This window comes from Coccinella septempunctata, chromosome 2 (genome assembly GCF_907165205.1).
Source record: "Coccinella septempunctata chromosome 2, icCocSept1.1, whole genome shotgun sequence".
NCBI classification, from domain to species: domain Eukaryota; kingdom Metazoa; phylum Arthropoda; class Insecta; order Coleoptera; family Coccinellidae; genus Coccinella; species Coccinella septempunctata.
In genome coordinates this window covers 19687208-19701234 of record NC_058190.1, presented here as the reverse complement: position 1 = coordinate 19701234, position 14027 = coordinate 19687208, and the positions used below count along the sequence as shown (strand labels likewise).

General features: G+C 32.4%; 2 protein-coding genes across 3 annotated transcripts in view; one reads left to right on the top strand and one right to left on the bottom strand.

The window, feature by feature from the left end:
- Positions 1-14027, bottom strand: part of LOC123308358 (transmembrane protein 245) — a 208975-nt gene that overhangs the window by 100299 nt on the left and 94649 nt on the right. The window lies entirely within an intron of this gene.
- LOC123308365 lies at positions 10550-11907 on the top strand. Of its 2 annotated transcripts, none has more exons than XM_044890989.1 (4): positions 10550-10679; positions 10817-10914; positions 10964-11100; positions 11252-11907. In XM_044890989.1, exons 1-4 carry the CDS (start codon positions 10557-10559, stop codon positions 11317-11319), a joined length of 426 nt encoding a protein of 141 aa, XP_044746924.1. In that variant the 5' UTR covers positions 10550-10556; the 3' UTR covers positions 11320-11907. The 2 variants fall into 2 exon arrangements, 1 of the variants encoding a protein (XP_044746924.1); XR_006537110.1 differs by having other exon boundaries at positions 10964-11194.

Genomic DNA, 14027 nt, shown 5'->3' with positions numbered 1-14027 from the left:
TATTTTGGATGGAATATCTCAATGCATTATAGTTGATTCATTAAAATCTTTTTTCTGCTTTATATATTATGTACTCTTTATTGAAATGGGTATATTTGTTTTAGAATTTCATTTGTATATAAAGTATTGGAAGCTCTGTTGTTAGTTTCTGGGGAGACCCATCTTAGATAGGAGAAAATTGAGGGTGTAGAATTTCTAACAGAGAGTGGATACGAGGTTGTTGCTTTCGGACTGAATTCAGTAGAGAATCTCAATCGGGTTTCTTTAATAGATGGTGACTGTTGTGCGAGCGTCTACCAGGTAAATATAAGAAGTGTGACAAAAAATTTTGACGATTTTATTATTTTGCTCGAGCAACTTAAATTCAAATACGACATTTTCATTCTTTGTGAGACTAGGGAGGTTATTGATTTGAATATATTCGAAATCCCAGGTTACGTATCCAACTCTAGTAAATCAAAATTTAATCAAAATGACGGAACTATCGGTTAAACAATACAAGTTATATATGTCGGACATTCTGTAACATTAATTGAGAAATAACAGGTGGCTTGTTCTATGCGATCATTCAATTATGAAGTATTTGCCCCCTATATCGGCAATCTTCTGAATTGTATCTTTTGTTTGACATTAATTGTCAATACATAGAAACAGAGACTGCATAGAATCGTTGGTTCATTTAATTTTTAAATTACCGGATAACAGTTCTTTCTTCAGTGAATTGATCCGAATATGATTTATTCCTACCGAACAATTTGCCAAATTATTATCTTGATCCGTAGACTCTTTAATCTTTCGTTTATAATGGTCTGGTTCCCTCATTAAAATTTTAGTGTTATTCCAATCCATCATGTGGTCTCCCGTATCAGAACAAATATGACATGCGATCTGTGATCGATTAATTTCTCTATTTTTTGTATTATTTTTATGTTCGCGTTTTCATATTTCTAGAGGTCTGGACGTTTCACCTGTATGAGTTTTACCACAAATATAGGGTATGTTGTAAATACACTTTTTTGATTTTTGTTTTTCGTTTCTATGCAGTCTCTGTTTCTATGTATTGACAATTAATGTCAAACAAAAGATACAATTCAGAAGATTTTCGAAAATTGATTTTCGTCTGATGAAGGAGTCTGATATTGGCGAATCCAAAAGTCTAGACGCCCTCTGCCGACTGAATTACGAAACTACTTTGTCAGTACTGCAAAGTCAAAACAAGTTTTGTTCCTCATGTTTTTTCTTAACTCACGTTGTCCAACAAAGTATTATAATTATTATTTGGAGAAGTTATATTGGGATTATTGTCTGGGTTTCTGAATAGAAATATTGATTCCGAAAAAATATTGGAAAAGGTATTTATACCAGTGCTTTCAACTGGCAGGAGTTAGGTTAAACGATTTTTCTTTGCGTGAGTGTTCTGCTAAATTCAATTGACGATTCAGAAATACAATTTCATAATTTTCATACTTCCAAATGAATGCTTTTTCTCATCTGTAGAACTTGTTCCATGAACCGAATTAAATTTATGTCTCTTGAGATTTCAATATGAGGAATACCTCTATATCATAACATGGAATTGAAATACTTCAAATACAAACTTCATGAACTCAGTTTATGCTACCTCAACATTATTAGCTAGGTTTAATTCAAGAAAGAATCTGTGAAATAATAGGATTTTGTGTCTAGGTATAGTGGATCACCAATATCATCGCTCGATTTTATTCCACAATTCATTCCTTTCAAATGAAGTAGGTATTTCCAAAGAATGTTGATCTTTCTTTACGAAACTAAATCAATCAATTCACTTCCGATAAATACCTTGATTTACTAGAAAAACTCTGTTAGGCCGTACAAATCTCGAAAAGAGTACTGACAAATGTCAAAGTTTGTTTTTATTTCGCAGCGCCCTCAACGGTAATTGGATTCGCGAATAGACTCCGAAACGTTACAATATAAAATTATAATTTCAACGTTCTTTATTTTCAGTTCATAGGGATAAATTCAGATGCATACCACCCGCTGATATAAATTTCAACAAGTGTTACGATCTGAATTGAACTAGCCAATTTGCCATCGTCAAAGCCCCAAATGGAGTACGCCCCATCGAAGAAAAGCGGATGCTGACTCATTTGCCCTCATCAGAGCAACATAGCTGATGGAGAACTTTAGGAATTGATGGACCCTTATTCAATACTGGCACGCGCTATTGAGTACTATACAGTAACACGGCGACTACTGAGTACTATACAGTTACCCAGAGCGCCAGCCAGTATGAAACGATGTCCAATTCAATCCCCTCCAGATAGAAACCCAGACCATTTGGGGCTTTGACGATGGCGAATTGGCTAGTTCAATTCAGATCGTAACACTTGTTGATATTTATATCAGCAGGTGGTAAGCATCTGAATTTATCCTTATTATTTAATTTATATTATTGTTTTTTCACCACCGAATGAGAATATTTCCTACTTGGTAGTAGTGGTAAAAAGCCTTTTCGCTGCCAGAACTCATATGCTGATAATTTGAGGAAAGTAATTGTTCAGTCAGAATGAATGAGTATGAACTTGACACAGATTATATGATTTCCACTAATTGAGTTTCAAACCACGACACGTGTTTCGGTATCACCATAGCATCTTCAGGCGAGTGAAAATTGTGATATCGAAACCCGTTTCGTGGTTTGAAACTCAATTTGTGAAAATCATATAATCTGTGTTGAGTTCAACTATAGATTTTCGTCAAATATCGGCCACATCAATTCAATGAATGGAGTATGAGAATAACTATTCATTCATTTCGTTATTTTTCGACAAAAAAACAACATTTGCCGACCTTGTTGGAAATAAAGAGGAATTGTTTTAAAATTCTTATGCGGAGAATACTTACAGATGTCAAAACAGAAAAAACATCTGGTTTCCAAAACTGAATAAAAAATTTCAATTGATGATTATTTACACTTTCACTCTGAGGAATAACAAAAAGGGACGGATTTATATTATAAGCCCAGAGGCGCATCTTTGGCTAGGCGCGACCCTGTGTGTAAACGTCTATTTTATAATATACTAGCTGACCCGGCAAACCTAGTTTTGCCATTTAAATTATTTCTAGGGTAGATAATAATAACTAACTCATCGTGATTGCTCGATTGGTCGTAAGAAAAAGGAATGCCTTTTTTTCTGTTCTGTACAATTTTTTTTGGGAATATTTTGTAATATAAACCTTGCCCTAACAATAATAAACGCAACAAAAAAAGAATTGTCCAATTTGGTGCGATCGTTTGAACAATAAAGCATTTTGCAGTAAACCATAGATCCTCTTTCATTAATATACAGATGTTACTTGTAGGAACCCTGAGGAAGTTGCAAATTAGACACCAAAAGCTTGATGAATGAATAAAGTGAATTGAACAACTTCAGAGATTTCATATTGGTCGAGATCCCTTATTCCCTCCTTACTAAATTTAGAAAGGACCATAAATCTATATAGATATATATATATAGATATAGATATTTTTTTTTTTTTTTTTAATTTCACACTTGAAGTGGGGTCTTTTTCAACGACTGCCCGGACTTTTGAATCCAAGGGCAGGCGCAGCGGTCACTGTGGGAAGACAACTTGTCTGATGATATAGATATATATATATATATATATATATATATATATATATATATATATATATATATATATATATATATATATATATATATATATATATATATATATATATATATATATATATATATATATATATATATATATATATATATATATATGCAATTTTGCATACAAGTGAAAAAATCTGATACCTAAAGTTTTATTGTGCTCTAAACCCAAGAAAATTGCACCTGAAATATATAAAATATAGCACAAGAAATTTTACCTATTGTATTTATATATAATTATGAATTTTGGGATGAAGACTTGGTTTTTAAAAAACACTTTATTTACAATAGAGAATATTTGAATATTCTGTGTAAACTATGACTATCGACTAAGGCTCTAGATCTATTTCTTCAATGAAGGCAAGGAAGAAGATGCTTTTATACAAATATCTTATCTATAGGATGTGACTCAGCACTGCAGGTGTTCACTGCTGACTTTGCAGGCTGCAACATAGTCATATACAATACTTATGGTTTACCTTGATAAGTAACATTGAATTAATATGGGGTGCGATTACATAATTATATATGTAAGAAATAATAACGCAAGTTGTATCGTGGACGAAAGCTTTTATTTACAAAGTAGAATGGCGGACGGTTATCTCGCACGTGGCGGTGCTCTAACAAAAGATCAGGTAAAAAGCGTGCCACTCAGCAAGGAAGGTCGGGTAATTCTGTCTTAGACCTATGCATAGAGAAAGCAGGTTACATAGAAGCACAGGGTGCACAGAGCATGGGTTCTATACTCTTATTCTTCCTTTGACATTCATCATCGGACATTATCATTATATTATAAAGGGGGTCAAAATTAACATTTGCTAACACGGCCATACTGACCATTGAAACGTCCTCGTTTCACTTATCTTAATAACAAACAACATTGTTAAAGAGAACTTGTAAACATAAAACAGTTTAATCTTGTGTACATGGCTCTGTTTGATGCGCTGGCTCGCGCTGCGGCATTATTATAGGTGGAAAAAAGAGCCATGCGAGAAAAAAACCACCACCGCTTACATGCTCATAAGTTGAATGTAAATTAGAACTGAATAGCCAAGAATGAAAGAAAATCAAACCTTGCTAACCAAAAGAAACTATTATCAGACTATAGCATTGCTCAGAGGTATACCACACAGGACTTCGCCTAAGTCACGGGCATGCGTGTCAATACTACAGTTCAGATAAAATAAAAGCGAAACCAAAAACAATAAAGTGTAAATTATCATGATCTACCATAGCATTGCTCAGAGGTATACCACACAGGACTTCGCCTAAGTCACAGGCATGCGTGTCAATACTACGGTTCAGATAAAATAAAAGCAAAACTAAAAACAATAAACTGTAACACCTGTTACACCAGAAAACAAAATCAAGCGAACCTCCCTGGTCTTCGCAATGACATTAAAACCATTCAAAGAAGCTAATATCTCAAGGCTATCAAGTTCGGAGCATATTTGTCAAATCCCTTTTAAATATCAACAAGTTTGTCAAAATCCAACAAGAATTACTATAGATTTGAGTCACTTAGAACCCAAAATAAAAAGTCAACTTATCAAAATCTTTCAAACCAATGATAAAGTCCTTCAATTGCCGGGTCAACCATTGAATTTTTCAAGTAAAATTAAACACAGAATTAGAACGATCGATGAAAATCCAGTTCATTGTAAAATTTATCGTTATCCAGAGATTCATCGTGAAGAGGTGAAAAACTGAATTGAAGATTTATTAGAAAAGAAAATAATCAGACCGAGTATATCCCCTTGGTCATTTTCCGTAGTAATTGTTCCTAAAAAACAGGACTTATCCGGAAAAACTAAATGGCGTATGGCCATAGATTATAGAAAGTTAAATGAGAAAACTATTGACGATAAGTATCCATTACCTCAAATTGACTCTATCCTAGACAAACTCGGTAACAAAAAATATTTCACAACCTTAGATTTAGCATCCGGATTTCATCAAATAGAGTTAGATGAAAATTCGATTGAAAAAACTGCTTTTACTGTCGAAAACGGACATTATGAGTTTTTAAGAATGCCTTTCGGTCTCAAGAATGCGCCAGCGACTTTTCAGAGATTAATGAACGAAGTTTTGAAAAATTTTATTGGAAAAATATGCTATATTTATATGGATGATATAATAATATTTTCAGAAACTATTGAACAGCATTTAGCTGATATCCATAATATTCTAGAAACACTTGCATCAGAAAATCTGAAAATTCATTTAGATAAATGTCATTTCTTTAAAACAGAAATTGAATTTCTTGGTCATGTGATTACTCCTGAAGGAATCAAACCAAATCCAAATAAATTAGAAGCTATTCAAAATTATCCTATTCCTAAAACACAGAAGGAAATTAAATCTTTCCTTGGTCTTATAGGATACTAGAGAAAATTCATTCCCAATTTTGCAAAAATTACCAAACCCTTGACAATGTGTTTGAAGAAGAATGCAAAAATTAATATTGATAATTCTGATTACATTGAATCCTTTGAATTATGCAAAAATAATTTATTGAATCACCCAATACTCCGATATCCCGATTTTAATGCGCCCTTTATTTTGACAACTGATACGTCAGGTTTTGCGATAGGTTCAGTTTTATCTCAAGGAGAACCACCTGATGATCTTCCGATCGCCTACGCAAGTCGTACTCTAAATCCCGCTGAAACTCGATATAGCACGATAGAAAAAGAATTATTATCAATTGTTTGGTCATGTAAACATTTTCGACCATATCTCTACGGAAGGAAATTCACGATCTATACTGATCATAAACCATTAATTTGGCTATTTTCGTTAAAAGAACCGAATTCAAGATCAATGCGCTGGAGAATCAAGTTAGAAGAATACGATTATGAAATCAAGTATAGAAAAGAATCGATGAATAATGCCGATGCATTAAGTAGAATTATATGGAAATCTGAAAATGAGAAAACGTATGAAAACTTCTTAAAATTCAATGAAAATAATAATATTCCTGAATCAAATAATATTAAAGAAAAAGAAGGTAATTTATTTAAAGCTCCAAAAAAGTATTCATTTGCACACTGTGTATCTAGAGATCTAGAAATGAGTAAAGGAATCGCGTCAATTTTTAAAAATAAATACGGAAATGTAGATGAATTAAAGTTACAAAATAAGGGTATTGGTGAAGTCGCGTTTATTAGAAAAGAAAATAAGAATATTTATTATTTAATAACAAAAGAATTTCATTTTAATAAACCTAATTATGAAAATGTTTTTCAATGTTTAATCAAGCTTAAAGAATTATGCGAATATAATAATGACAAATATTTAGCATTACCGCGATTAGCAAGTGGTTTAGATAGACTAGAATGGTCATGCATTTTCAATATGATCAAATATATTTTCAACGAATCAAAAATTAATGTAGTTATTTATTATCTATCAAGATCAAAAAATGAGTATATTGAAGAGTTTAATGGAATCGAAGATGACGAAATTTCTTTGATTAATCACATATCAGATGATGAACTAGACGAATGCGTTGATCTTTTAACTAAACCTAATGAGGAATTGCCAGTTTTAGAAAATGAAGATTTAAGTGAATTAAAAACAGGAAACGTTATTATACATAGCGATATCACAGTTCATAGTGGTATTGAAAACCCCATTTTAGAAATTCCTTATACTGAAAGAAGCGTAAATGCCTATCCATTACAAATTATTTTCAAAACAGCATCGAATTTTAATGTTACGAAAATTAAATTATTTGGAGATAAACTCAGATTTAGAGTGTCTATTAATTCAATTGATAAAGATATTTTTCAGTTTATTAAAGAATTCGTACAACCCAAAAAGTCATACACAATATATTTTGCGTCTCAGGAATTAGAAAAACCTTTTATAAACATTTTACAGAATAAATTCGATTATAAAACCCTCAATTTCAAAATTTCAAATATTTTACTAGAAGATATAGAAGATAAAGAAGAACAACTTTTAAGAATTCAACAATATCATGAAACCAAGAGTATTCATCATGGCTTAAGAGAAAATTTAATAAGTTTGAGAAAAAAGTATTATTGGCCGAATATGAATAGAGATGTTCAAAATTATATTAATGCATGTGAAATTTGTCAAAAGAATAAGTACGAAAGAACACCCATTGAATTACAGTTTAAACCAAACCCGATAGGATCGAAACCTTTCACACATATTTATTTTGATACTATAAGATTTGGACAAAATTATTGTTTGAGCAATGTAGACTCATTTTCAAGGTTGGGTCAGTGTTACCCTTTACTTCAGAAAACGGGAACAGAAATTGTAGATAAATTAATAATGTTTTTCAGTCATTATGGCATTCCTATAAAAATAACCTGTGACAATGGACTTGAATTTAAAAATAGCGTAGTACAAGATTTTTGCAGAGTCCATCAAATAGAAATTCATTATATTACTAATTATAATCCTAATTCAAATGCTTTAGTAGAAAGATTCCATTCAACCCTGATCGAACAAATGAGAACTATTGAATCTAAAAACTCCACATTCCAAAGTAAATTGGCACAAGCCTTATTAAGTTATAATAATTCAAATCATTCCAGCCTAGAATTAACGCCTATGCAAATAATAAAAGCAGATCTAAATTATTCTTCACCAATCGAACAAACTCACAACGAGAAAATTCAAAATTACGTTGAGAATTATATTGAGAATTTAAATGATATAACGAAACACTTGGATAAAAATCAAAAGAGGGCAACCGAAAAGTTAGATAAATTAAATGAAAAGCGTTCAGCAAAAAGTACCTATGAATTAAATGAAAACCCCACTTTTATCAAAAATCCAATAACGCGTAAACTTGATCCCGTATACAAAAAAGTAGACGTTCGCGAAATCGATACACATAGAATTCAAGATAATAAAAATAAACACATTTATCATAAGAAAATTTTAAAACAAAGAAAAAAGTAGATAAATATTTTGTTTCAGATCAAGATGAAATACGTCACATTTATTTTCATAATACTCGAGGCAGTAGAATTAATAACGAACCTCACAATTATTCCCTTAGAAAATAATATTCTTCCAATTTTATTAGGAGAAGCATATATTACAAAAAGGCATTAACAATTGATTTATCATATTGACTTGAGTCAAATTGAAGATCTAATAATCAAATATCAAAAAGAGATTGATCATTTCAAAAATAAACAACTAGGGTTTTCTCAGACAGCACATTATCAGTATTTACAGCATTCAAATTTAATAAATGTAAAAACATTAGAAGAACTTTTAACTCAGAGAATTAGAGAAAAAAGAGGATTGATTAATGTTGGAGGCAAAATATCAAAGATATTATTTGGAACATTAGATTCTGATGACGAAGAGCTTTACCAAAGTTATTTTGAAAGTATAAAGAAAAACGAAGAGACACTTATGAGGAATCAAAAACAAATTGCTACTATTGTAAATGACTTGAAAAATAAGTACATTAATAAATTTCAGAAACTAACTGAAAATTTCAAATTGCTTCGTACTGTACCTCAATTAGAACGTATTGAACAAATGCATCTCATGACTTTTGAAATTAAAGACATCAAAAATATTTTGGATGAGATTCAGGCAGCAGTGAGCTTTGCAAGATTGCACATCCTGCATGAATCTATTCTCCCTTACACAAAATTTGCGGAAATTGTCAAAAACGATACTATCATTCCAATGCATCATTTAAGAGATTATTTTCAGATATGTCATACCAAAGTCATTTTTAAAGAACGTCAATTCCAACGGTTTATGAGGAAAAATATAATCTATACAAGTTTTACTATATCCCTCAACGGAATTTGTCCCTTCCTTTCACAAACCCCTATATGCTCACTCGAGACGAAGAACTAAGATGGTCCACGAAACAATATCATCAAGTAGAGGAAGACTACCTCTGTGATCAAGATTCCCTCGACAGGCCTCCAGAATGCATGAAAAATGTTTTGAAAACTCATTTAGAAAGCTGTCCCAGAAAAGAATCACCCTCAGCACCAAATTTAAAAACATTGGAAGATGGAAATATTTTATCGATTAATAATTTGGAAATTCAAGAAAAATGCCCACAGCAGACGAAATATCATTTTACCCCGCCAATGGCTATAATCCAGTCCAAGTGTATCATTAGTAACAATCAAAAGGAAATTTACCCCATTCAAGTTAAAAACGAGGAAAAATACATCGTTCTACCAAAACCTATATTTTTTACTAATCACTCCAAGGAAGAAGAGAAAGAAAACTTCAACTTCAAGGATGAAGAGATTCCAGATATCCAGCTAGAAGAAATTGAAGACTGGAAATGGAATTCATCGTTATCAACATTTATGATTATTTTGATTTTTATAATAATTTTAACAATTATTTGGGTAATTTGTAAAGTTTTTCATAATTTTAAAGCTACACCTCAAAGAGGTGATACCTTTATCCAAAGGGGGGAGGAATTATGTAATCGCACCCCATATTAATTCAATGTAAGTTATCCAGATTAACCATAAGCTTTGTATATGACTATGTTGCAGCCTGCAAAGTCAGCAGTGAACACCTGCAGTGCTGAGTCACATCCTATAGATAAGATATTTGTATAAAAGCATCTTCTTCCTTGCCTTCATTGAAGAAATAGATCTAGAGCCTTAGTCGATAGTCATAGTTTACACAGAATATTCAAATATTCTCTATTGTAAATAAAGTGTTTTTTAAAAACCAAGTCTTCATCCCAAAATTCATAATTATATATATATATATTTTTTTTTTTTTTTTTTTTTTTTTTTTTTTTCTCACCTTTCAGGGTTAGGCTGTTTGATGGTGCCGGATCAACTCTGATCAAGACACTTCTCTCAGCAACTTGTTAAGAACCTTCTCACTATTCTGGTGGTCCATAAGATGACCTCCTTTTGTGCCTCTCCGATTAGCTTTTCATTTAGTTCCAGCTTAATGGTGTTTTCGAAAAGATGTGCCTCCACTAATCCGTTTGTGGTTATGACGAGGGGTAGGATTGATGTAGAGGTAAGTCTGTATATTTCTTTTAGTTCGAAAGCCAGATCGTGGTATTTTATCTTTTTTTCATTATAGGCTCGCTCAGCATTGTCATCTGCTGGAATCGTGATGTCTATTATAATTAATTCTTTCTTTTTCTTTTTCAGTATCACAATATCCGGCCGGTTGTGCGCAATGGGTCTGTCAGTGACGAGTGGATGGTCCCAATACAGTTTCATCTCCTCATTTTCCAGTATTTCTTTAGGTAAGTATTCAAAGATTTTCTTTTGATGTTTTATTAACCCATTTTTTAGGGCGATGGCTTGGTGGTATGCCTTTGCCATGGCATTGTGGCGGTCCGTGTATTCCCTTGGAGCGAGGATGGGGCAGGATGACGTGACGTGTTGGATTGTTTCAGTCGCCTGGGAGCATTTGCGGCATTTGTCATTAGGTAAGTTCTTATTCATTATCTGTTTTTGATATGCTTTTGTAGGTATCACCTGATCCTGAATTGCCGCCAGTCTGCCCTCCGTTTCTGGAAACAGGTATCCTGCCTTGAGGTAATTGACAGATCTTACTTTGTCTATTTTGTTCCATTTCAGGGCGGTGGGGTATCTTCCATGGAGAGCTTTGCCGTGCCATATTTCGGATAGTTCTTCGATGCTTTTAGGTTCAATGGGATGGTTGCTTGATGCCAGATTTAATGCTGTGATGTTGTTGTCTTCATCAGATATGGCTTTGAAAAAAGGTGAGTTTTTTGATCTGAAGTATTCTCTCATCTCGCGTACTACTCGGTGGTGTGTGGATTCAATGTTTTGCAGTCCCCTTCCTCCATCTTGTCTGGGCACGTATAATCTGTTCACAGAAGCGTGGGGGTGGTGCATGCCATATTTTGTCAGTGATACTCTTATTTGTGTGTCGATGGCCCTGAGGTCTGTGACGGACCATTTTATTATTCCGAACGAGTAAGATAAGCAAGGAATAGCCCATGTGCTGATAGCTGTAAATGTTGATTTAGCATTTAATTTGCTTTTCAGTATCATTTTCAGCCTTTCCATGAACTTGTTTCTGAAAGTTGTTTTGGCTTCAGTATTCCTTATTTCTAGCCCTTGTTGGATGCCTAGGTATTTATAGGATTCATCTGGCCCTAGTCTTTGAATTCTTAGTTCGTCTTCTACAAGCATCGCTTCTCCAGTTATGAGTTTTCCCCTTTTAATATGCAGCACTGCGCATTTATCAAGTCCCATTTGCATCTTGATTGTTTCTGTGAAAGATATATATATATATATATATATATATATATATATATATATATATATATATATATATATATATATATATATATATATATATATATATATATATATATATATATATATATATATATATATATATATATATATGACTAACGTCGAGTTCCGTGACATTTCCTATCAGCTAACGGCTAGTTCCAAGACAATTGTATAGTTCCGGGACGGTCTTGGAATTGACATTAGGTCTAATGTTGACTTCCAGGACCCAAATATCAGTTCCAAGACAGTCTTGGAATTGATATTATGACTAATGTTGTTAGGACCCTAATTAGGGTAATATACTGCTTACTTCCAGGACGGTCTTGGCATTGTAGTTTTCAAATATAGAAATATGTATTTCTCACGTTTAATTAATCCCAATTGCGTTTTTTCAAATTCCATTATATATCATTCGAAATCCTGCAAATTAGAAATAATAATCACCTGCGAAAAAGATTGAATACGTTTTCATTATCTCATTTTCGTTTTATAGAATATTGTGCTATATTCTCTTCTCAGTATTATAACCAGAAATATTGCAGAAGCATTTCCATTTACACAAGGAATGAAAATGGTTTTCTCATATATGTAAAAGCACCAGAGATGAAATTTTGCCAGCAAAGTTTGTCGATTGTAAATGAAAGCTTGGTGCATGGCAATTTTGCGAATGTTGATAATCACGAGCCATGAGGCAAATGATTTGGAAAAAAATGTCATGGGCGAATTTGCCGAACAACAAAATCCTTGAATATTAAGCCTGAATTTTTATGTCGATGAGTATTGGACATGACTATTTCACGAGAAAATTTGTTGAAAAGTAATATAGTCATCATAGTGGCTTATTTTTCGAATGAATGGAGGACAAATAGGTCAAAGGACTCCATCTTCAATTTACTGATATATGCTAAATATTAATTTCCTAAGCTATATTGAATTCGAGAAATGTCAAAAATGTTATTATACAGGGTGATTTATTGGGAAATTCGCATACACTCATGATATTTATGGGTCTACCATTCTTTGTAACCATGATACAAACTGGTTAACTAATTTTCTCAATTTTTTGAATTAATTTTGACTTATCAACCACCACATACATTTCGTGATATTTGATTCGTATGTTCAATGTCAGGAGTGCTATCGATTACCATAATAAAAAAATTTCTCATTTCAGGTCCGCCTCGAAAAAATTTTATGTATATGAATATTTTGAAATCTTGTTCACAAAATTGGAAAGACTAGACAAAAATAAGTGAGATTAAATGTATACCTGTAAGCTTGATTCAAACCTAGATGTTTCGAAATTATTGACAGATAATTTGCAGTAGCTTCAGGAGAGTTAATGTTGGTTATCTTCTTTAGATAAAAGTTGAATACCTTATATCAGTTGTAGATTTCAAAAAAATCAACATGCAGTAGTTGGGAATCTCTCGAAGGACTTAACGGAGAATTACAAGAATGTTAAATTCTTCAACAAAAATCATCTTGCATCAATAGAAGTCGAAAGAATTGAAGAAAGTTTCAAGGCAAGAGGAACAGATGAATTAACAATTAATAGGTTGGATCGCATTCATAGAAGTTTATTTTTAATACTTTCATATAATAATAATTATATATTCATTCCACGATGAGATTCATCGAAAATCCTGTAAGGTGGTAACTTTTCGCATTCGTTCACCATAAAATAAAATTCTCAAATGCCACCACTTTTTTGGGTCTCCCAATAGAAGAAAATTCTTTGTCACTCTTTTCACTCACAATATTTCTGATTGTGAAAACAATCAGCTGAAATATAAGTCTTTGAGATTCAGATGAATCATTATATAAATTCGCTTACATTGAATATGTTTGCTACGGTCAGATATATTGTAGATAGAGGGTGTAGGGCGAGGGGTGAACCGGTCATGGAAATGTTGTACACCACAATTCAGACAATTCACGCAATTCCTATAATAGCATATAAAACAATTCAGACAATTCAACAATTCACACAATTCAAGAAAATTCATGGCAATTCACGGCAATTCACGGACAATTCAATACAATTCATGGCAATTCAATACAATTCATGACAATTCAATACAAT

Bases quoted from the DNA above. Each gene is read 5' to 3' on its own strand.
- LOC123308365 (XM_044890989.1), top strand. From the start codon at position 10,557: ATGACCTCCTTTTGTGCCTCTCCGATTAGCTTTTCATTTAGTTCCAGC. The intron at 10,915-10,963 runs GTAAGTATTCAA...CCCATTTTTTAG, and splicing joins ATTTTCCAGTATTTCTTTAG to GGCGATGGCTTGGTGGTATG. The intron at 11,101-11,251 runs GTAAGTTCTTAT...GTTCCATTTCAG, and splicing joins TTTGCGGCATTTGTCATTAG to GGCGGTGGGGTATCTTCCAT.